At 39.9% G+C, this 8,948-nt stretch overlaps 1 protein-coding gene across 1 annotated transcript; it reads left to right on the plus strand.

Moving 5' to 3' along the window:
* The first annotated feature begins 1,569 nt into the window (after window positions 1–1,569).
* Window positions 1,570–2,559, plus strand: LOC143622666 (protein FAR1-RELATED SEQUENCE 5-like). The gene is made up of 2 exons (XM_077093747.1): window positions 1,570–2,029; window positions 2,093–2,559. Exons 1-2 carry the CDS (start codon window positions 1,570–1,572, stop codon window positions 2,557–2,559), a joined length of 927 nt encoding a protein of 308 aa, XP_076949862.1.
* The last annotated feature ends 6,389 nt before the right edge of the window (window positions 2,560–8,948 follow it).

The following is an 8,948-nucleotide window of genomic DNA, read 5'->3' on the forward strand; positions in this document are numbered from 1 at the left end:
ACATCGCACAAGACGCATCGTATAGCTCTAACCGCGGCGGTTTCATTGACGTGACTGATTTGATCGACGACGTCGACGTCGTCGGATGATTTGACTGGCTAAAGCTGTCATTGACCACATTTACGCCACGTTTAGACCTTAACGTGGCGTATAGTTCTCTCAATTATTTAGGTTGGTTCCCAGACTTGTATATATTAGCATGCAAACCTAAATATGCATATATACAAAGTGTTAAAATTCCAAACTAAAGAAAATGTCGTGGTTGTTCGACGGTTATTTTCCGAGCCCGCCGAGGACAAACGATGAGTCAAGTATTCCGGATTTGAATCAGGCGCCGTCGGGGTTTGTAGATTATGACGGGGGCGGCGTTACCAAATTTGAACCAGGTATCGTCGCATGTTTATTTGGTTAATTTACCCGTCGTCATTAAACTCTGTAATTAGATTTGTTAACAATATATTTTGTTAGGAATATTTTGTGCACGACCATCCGCATTGGGATGTGGGGTCTAGCAGCAGTTCGTACTTGTCACAACCTGAACATGATTACGGTCAGCCGTCATACCATTTATCAGGAGACCCGCATTACGTTGCCCAACCTTCGTACCATTTTAATACCGAGGAGCCTTATTCATGTAGTCAACGTTCGTACCCATTACCAGTAGGTGATGCGTATCGGTCACAACCAGAACCAGACCGTATTCTTGAAACCCCTCACGAGACTGTCGACGAAGATTACGGAAGACATAATTCTGGTTACAAAGATCATGACGACGATGGTGATAATTACATTCGCGAGGCTAGGGTGTCATATAAAACGGATAACGTACGAGACCATATGTTTTGTTTAATAAAAATATTTTGTAATTAGTAGTAGTTTGAACTTGTTTTAAATTTGACGTTATAACTGTTTCAGTTTTTTTCTTCCCGTGAGGAGCTGGAGGAGTGGGCGAAGAAAAGAGGTCGCGAGCATGGGTGTGTTGTTGTCCAGCGGTCTAGGCTAAAAGCCGTGGATCTTGGATGCAATCGCGGCGACGAAACAAAACTCACCGCCACAATCAAGCGTACCGGCAGCATAAAGAAGGGCTATCCGTTTAAGCTAAAAGGAAGGCACAACCGTGCTGGTAATTTTTGGAAGCTTGAGGTCGTAAACGAGACGCACAACCACGACCCGTTCGTCTTTAAGGAGGGTCACGCGTATCTAAGGAGAATGTCCAACGAGATGGTTGATATGGTTGCGGGGTTACACGCGGATGGCCTGAAGACGCAAAAAATAGCTCAACTGTTACGCCTACGGTTTCCCGGAGCTTGGTTATTGACAAGGACATACACAATCTTATAGAGAAATGGCGAAAATAAAATAGATTTGGCGATACCCCAATGCAGGTTCACGATTTTGAATTTGATTTGATGCAATGGATGTTTAAAAAAATATATTAATGTCAAATAAAACCGGTTGCAGGTATTTGAAAGATTCCTGTTTAATAATGGGTTCGTTTATCACACACAGGAGAACCCTGCCACAAACCGCGTAGAGGACGTATTTTTTTGTCATGACATGTCGTATAAAATGTGGCGTGCGTTCCCCCATTTGTTGCTGATTGACACCACGTACAACACCAATATGTACAAGTGGCCGTTTGTTCAGTATATTGACGTGACGTCGACGTCGAAGTCGTTTTGTATCGCGCACGCGGTTCTACTTAGGGAACGCCAGACGGATTTCACATGGTCCCTCGGGCACCTCAAAGGTATGCTCGAGGATTCTATTGAGCCGCGCGTCATAGTCACCGGCAGAGACACCGCCCTGATGAATTCTTGTAAACAAGTATTCCCGAATGCCACCAGAAACCTATGCCGGTGGCACATACGTGAGAATATAAAGAAAAAGTGGAAGGGTATCTATGGTAGCGAGACAAGAGAAGATTTTGCTCTATTATGGTCGGTCTTGTGTGAGTCTCCCACGTTCGATGATTACGAATATAACTGCTTAAAGTTGCAAGAAATGTTATGCAATATTGGGAAAGAAAGTAAGTCCTTCTGATTATTAATATACAATAAGTTTCATAAGTTTATTTTTGTTTCCTTTTCAGAGGTATGGGACTATATCCATCATAGCTGGCTGTTACGAGACAAGGAAAAGTTTGTGTCTTGTTGGATGGCTGATCGGTTAAACTTCAGAGAGATTACAACAAACCTAGTCGAGAGTCAGCACGCGAACTTGAAAAGGCACCTTAACGGGGCCAACAACACCCTCCACGCACTTGCAGCTTATGCCCTTGAGCTTATAGATGCCCAGAAGGTCCAAATCGGAGTAACATTTGAACAATCCCGGATTAGGTTGAAGAAAGACCATAACCTCCAGGTTTTTTACATGCTACATTATAAAGTGTCGAGTAAGGCTCTTACGCTACTAGAAAAGGAGTATGGAAAGCTTGAAAAGATGATCGAGTCCGGACATACGTGCCGACACCAATTGCGAACGTCTATGGGGTTTCCGTGTGCTTGTGAGTTGGAGCGTCACCTTAATACGGGCGTACCTATTCCACTAAAATCGTAGACCCGTTCTGGAGGAAGCTTGACTTTGATCCAGTGGTCGCACAAGTAGAAGAAGAAGACTTCGAGGCAGAAATGGAAGAGCTTAAACAGACGATTTTGATACGTCAAGATCCAAAACAGAAAAGAAGTCTTTTATCGAAGATTTGGTCCGTTCTTCCTGGCAACTCATATAAAAAAGAGCCAGAGAAACGGAAGGACCCTCGCGGGCGTCCAAACTTAAACCAGCAAACAAAAAGGGTGGAGGCCGCGAGGCACATCTCGTATATCCCTTCCTCGTACCCTACTTCGTCCTCACAGAACATTGAGCAAACCCCCTCATTCTTGGAGTGTTCGCGGTCGCAGTCCCATTCACAGCTTAAGATGCCCCCTTCTAAACCTTCAAAACGGTCGTCTAAGAAAAAGGAGACTGGAGCTGCCATAGGTTTTCCTTTAGTGGTTTATCCGAAAGATGTTGCAGCAGTAAATCTGTATAAGGGCCTTGTTCCCAGCTGGAGTTACCCTTACATCTCAAGGATCATAGACGTAAAGCCTGACGGTAACTGCGGTTTTCGGGCAATTGCGGAGGGTTTAGGAATCGGTCAAAAGAGTTGGAGGGAGGTTAGGGTTGCCATGATGAATGAGATGGATAGGAACCAAGATTGGTGAGGGAAAGATTAAATACGGAGCAACCGGAGTTTTTTGAGAGGGCCCGTAGCCAGTTAGATTTTTATGAAACGGTTCAAGATGCGCCTCGCAACCGTTGGTTTCAGTTACCCGCCCATGGATACGTCGTTGCTCAAGCATTTAATTGCGTTCTGATACTTCTCGAGCCGCATAGCAGCCATACCTTTTTCCTGATGAGAGAGGGACCATATCGGTTTCGTGATCATCTGGTACTGGCCATTGCTAATGTTACAGATACTCATTGGTTATATATACAACTTGAAGGTGATTTCCCGGTGCCTTTTCCGGTTCGTACTTGGGCCAGATTTGCAAAAGAAGAGGCTTACGGATGGAGGGCTGTGTATGAAAATCGTATAAACGAGTACGCTAGAATCATGTCAAGTTGGCAAGTCGAATGTTATATAGTTGATTTAAACGATTGATTGCATATTTAAATCAATGTATCACAGCCACATAAAAATATGTAATTTTATGTACTAATGTAACACCAATCAAGGCGCTATTACATTCAGATATATGTACCGTGTTGATAATGAAATAAAGAAACTGTTTGGTCTACAAGTAGTGTTGATATGGATTACAGAGTTGTCAAAAAATAGCATCCACACATCCACCATTAGTTCTCTTCCCACCCGTATAATATTCTTGTAAATAACATCCACACCGTTTTAGCTTGTTTGAAACGTTTGGTATTTCTTTTGGTGAAAATTGGTGAACATGATGAACAAGAAAGATGAGTTTGCAAGAATGAAAACCAAAGAAGTAACAAGCTTGAAGATGTTGCTAGCAATTAGTTGGTTTTTGTTCTTTGTTTATGTTTGTGTTTATTGATTAGTTGTTAACATCTTATTTTGTAGTATGGGATAATGTAATCTTTGTTGTTGTTGTTTAATGTTTATAGTTTCATGTTTCATCTATTTACTTTCCACATTATCAGTCATGTTGCAGCCATGATGAAAATGAGAAGGATCAAATTGAGGATGTTAAGAATGTTGTGAATGTAGTTCAGTTTGACAATGAAGCAAGTCAAATGGAAGACAAAGAATGTCAATTGGCAGAAGATGAGTTGATGTTTTTTTTGGTTCAAGAGGATGAATTATTTAGACCAAGTGAAGAGCATGAAATGGATCCGGGTGATGATTATGACCCTGAGGTTTTGAAAGCAACTTTCGACTACACCAGTGAGCCGGAGGAAGATTACTATCATGATCCATATGAAAATGATCTAGTGTGGGACTCTGACTGGTCAAATGATGATTGTCATTGAAAGTAGTATTGTACTAGGTTTGAGATGCTTTATTAAGTATGTTTGGTGAATATAAACCGTTTGCAAACAGGGTTTAGTGAAACGAAATGTTTGTGAGAAAAAATGAATTTCTAATTTTTTAATTAATAATGATTTTTTGTCTACAAAGTAAAACACACATAACAAAAAAACAATTTATGCATGTTTCAAACAAATAAAACATTGACATAGACATTGCAGTAACAAAATAGCATCTACACATGACGGAGACAAACAACAATTGCTTCAATTTCGAAATCCGCCTGCAAGTTTATAGTTAACAAGTAATAGTACTAGCACACACCAGTCGTTACTCCTAGGTGGGCTTGGATGTTCTCAACATGCCTTTTACTTCCTTTTTGGGTTTTTGCGGCATTATTGGGATTTATGAAGTGGGTCATCTAGGCACTTTCATCCCCTAGTTTTATATTGATTTTAATAAAGACTCCAAAATAGCATCTACACAGCCACCAATATCCGTTGGACAACCGTCGTAAAGTTGACCGACGAGACCGTATTCTATATTAATAATAATGTACTCCAAAATAACATTCACACAACCACTATTTTATCATTTATTTGACACCGAAATTTCTGTGCCTGTGTTGATGCTATTTTCGGACTACATTGTTATTATTTTGTAGGGTATTATCGTGTTGAATGGGTGGAGTGGTGTTGGGGACTAACGACTTTGTTGTGTTATTTAGCCTATAGATTATCGGTTGTTATATAGTTGATCTGTTGCTCCCCTATCCGCCACGTAAAGGCCTATAAGCGGCGTATAAGGGTAACTCGAAATCTACAAAGTCTGTAAAGGTTGCAGCAAGAGCGTCTGGCAAGCTGCAGTAACCTGTCGTCCTAAACCGTTGGGTTACGAACCTAACGCGGCGTATACGACCTCCAAATTTTGTCTATAAAACCCTCTCCGAATTACCATCCGTTCAACCACACCTTCATTCATGTTTTTCATATTTTCATAAACCCTTTCACATTGTTTCATGTGGACGACGTTTTTCTCACGACACCCAAATTGCTGAAACAACAACTTGTTTTACTCATGGGGTCGGTTACTATTAAAACTCATTGTTGGGTGTGTAGATGTTATTTTGGAGTGACATGCAAGGGTGGGGTTGTCGTGGCCCTATGGTAATATTAGGTACCCCTCGTCATAAATGTAAACAGTGCCGTTTACAGGCACTGTGGCCGCAATTGAATGATAGAGGGAAGAGTTTAGGCCTTTCGACAGACGGGTTCCAATGGACATCTAAAAGAACCACCCGAGAGGTGCCGTAAAGATGAATGAATTCCATTAAAAGAACATTTTCGTGTATGTTAACAACATTTATAAACGTAATATTATGTTGTGTAAATGCTATTTTTTGAATGTAATATTTTTAGTGTGTTCTTGTGTAATGTGTTATGATCATGATCTAATATTTAAAGTATTTAAATTACCAAATATAATAAAAGTGTTACGATAAACAACTAAATAAGAATTGACAACAACTTCAAAATAGCATGTACACAAATTTAAACAAGCAATTTTTCAAGTTGCATATATGTTGAGATGCTGATTTAAATTGAGTGGCAAGATATATTTAATCGCAACATATAGATCTTAACGTTGCGTATACATGGTCAATTAGTCTTTGCATGTCAGGAATCTTCCATCACTAAAAGCCTGTCTGATGTACGTTTAACCTTCCGGTAAGTATCTAACGCGACGTATAGAATGTTAACATAATTTATGCACCCCGACTTTTGTGTGTAACATATATACCAACATGACCATTACATCCAACACACCAAAAAATCCGCAAAATATGGATAAAAATAACGACGGGTTTTTCTGTTCTCAACCGGCTCCAAAATCTGCAAGAATCACGGACAAACTTTGGAGGCGTGTTAGGAGGCCGTCTATCGTAGACGTTTCAGGCACGTCGTCAAGTACTCATTCGGGAGGTCCAGAAGAAGTAGATCCTGTCAAACGCCCCCAACAAACAAAGATATTTGCGGTTGAAGTTGAAGAGTCAAGGAGTTGGTCGAAGGATGCCGTTGATTTTTATAACAACGGGATGCACTGTTTTGCCATACTCGTTTCATCACCAAACCTTTAGATCGTAACTTTTGAGGTGTGCTGCTGGGTTTCGAGTCCAACGGGTGTTCGTCATCTGTTGTGAGTGACTATTTTAATTTAAATTATATTACAACAAATTATATTAGACCATGTATTATTGTTACATATTATTCTTATATCACGAAATTGCACAACATGTTGAAGCGTGGACATTTAGAATGATGCGTGTTAGACAGTCAAGGCTATTAAAATATCCAAGCGAAGAACAACGTTGGACGGTGTTGCCTCCAGATTTCTACGTTCATATGAAAGATGCGAACTCGTTAGCCGCTAGGGAGATGGCCGGTGATAAAGAACCATACCCTCCATTTTGGGAGGTTGATTACGTTTATCTCCCCTTATGGATTCAACAATCGGACTGGCTCCTCGTTCGTATTGATATGCGGACCATGGTAATTACCCAATATTGGACCGACACGAGGTGGAGGAATGAAAAACGACGTTATGTTGCGTACTACATTGAGATGATAAGTTTGTTTTTCGCGTGGTTTCTTGATGCTATTCACTATTGGACCAGGTCTAGTAATCACATGATGTATGACATGTCTGTTGGTTTGGTTGAGGTAAATGTTCCTCAGGATAACGGTAATGTTTCTACTGCCGGGGTTCTTGTTTGCATGATGATGGAAAACCTTGTTAGAAACAAATCTCTGCTGATAGAAGGTGACGTTGAAGCGGCTTGTGTTAGATACCGTCATCACATGGCCAACCAACTGTATAGATGGCGTTGTATTTGATTGTAGTATTATGTTCACATTTTATTGACTTATGTTTACCACTCCCCATTCACAAACCAACCCTAAACCAATCTTCAATTATAAAAGTGTTTAATTGTTTTTTATTAATAATTGTTGTGTTTTTTTATTAAAAGTGTTTAAAAATATAAAAAATAATTTCTTAATGGATAGGTATGGCGAGTCTTCTAGTTGCTTCAGATAACTTATAGTGTAATTTTTAGTTGAACATCCTTCGCGTATAGTTTTCAAAGCGGCGTATAACGATATTGGAATCACAAAGAATCTGAGTTTGTGCAAACTCACGGCGCATAAATACGTGGCATTAGGCTCTTAACGCGGCGTATTGTGACACCCATAATTTGTCACAAAACCCCATTAGGATTCACCATTTTTTCTAACACTAAACATTTTTGTCTACAAACACACCCTCCGATTCACTATTTTTTCTAATACAAAACTTGAACATAAAACACATCGTACTCCATGTTTATCATAAAACCCTCCTCCATGTTTCCTCTATACAACATTTCTCCCGGCACCCCAAAATTGTTCAGAACACCTTCCTGTTTTACTCATGAAGTCGGTTACTATTAAAGCCAAATGTTGGCCGTGTAGACGCTATTTTGGAGTTACATGTGGTGGTGAGGGCTGTCGTGGCCCAACGTAGCAGCCAAATTGAGGTCGTCGTAGATCTCAACTAGTAATGCTACCAACGGAGGAGACCTGTCTATCGTACTTCTCCTCCTCGCTCGTGCGAGCCGTCATCTACTAGTGTTCCGACAGACAGGTCAACGAAGGAGACCTGTCTGACGTACATCTCCTCCTCGGTCGTGCCAACCGTCATCATCTACTAGTGTTTCAATAGAGGGGTTCCACACGACATTCAAAAGAACCACCCGAAAGCGTAGAAGAACTTTTCTAGATGCCAACAACAATTTTAGATAACTTTAAAATGTATTTGAAATTTGAATTTTTAGAAAAATTTCAAATGTGTAAAAGCTATTTTCTGAATGTAATATTGGTAGGGTGTTATTAATAATTTAAAATTACAGTTACGTATTCGAAACCGATCATCATGTGTTCCTGTGTAATGTGTTATAATCATAATTTAAAATTTAAATTACAAAATTTAATAAAAGTAATGTTATCAACATGCCTTCAATCTCACTCTCGGGACTATCAGTGACCAATAAACATATTCATCATTCTCGTGTTTGAAGAAAGGCTCCAAAATAACGTTACATTGCGAGATAAATCTTAATGTGTAATCTTTTCTTCTCTTACAAATAGTAGTAATAAAAAAGTAAGAAATTAAATATTGTAAATTTGTAACCGTCAAATGAAAAGTGAAATGTTCCTATTAGCCGCCACGGTATGTCCATTACGCGGCGTTTATAGGTAACGTTGGAATCCACAAACTCTGAAAAATCTGCATACATTGAAAAGCCTATTCACTCTGCAAAGCATGCAAATATTAATGACGGACCTAACCGCCGCGTTTAGTCCATTACGTTGCGTATATAGGTCACGTGGAAATCGGCAAACTCTGAAGAATCTGCTAACACTGC

The sequence above is a fragment of the Bidens hawaiensis genome, unplaced genomic scaffold (assembly GCF_021521415.1).
Source record: "Bidens hawaiensis isolate Kalapana, Puna unplaced genomic scaffold, B.hawaiensis_p1.1 tig00003241_1, whole genome shotgun sequence".
NCBI classification, from domain to species: Eukaryota; Viridiplantae; Streptophyta; class Magnoliopsida; order Asterales; family Asteraceae; genus Bidens; species Bidens hawaiensis.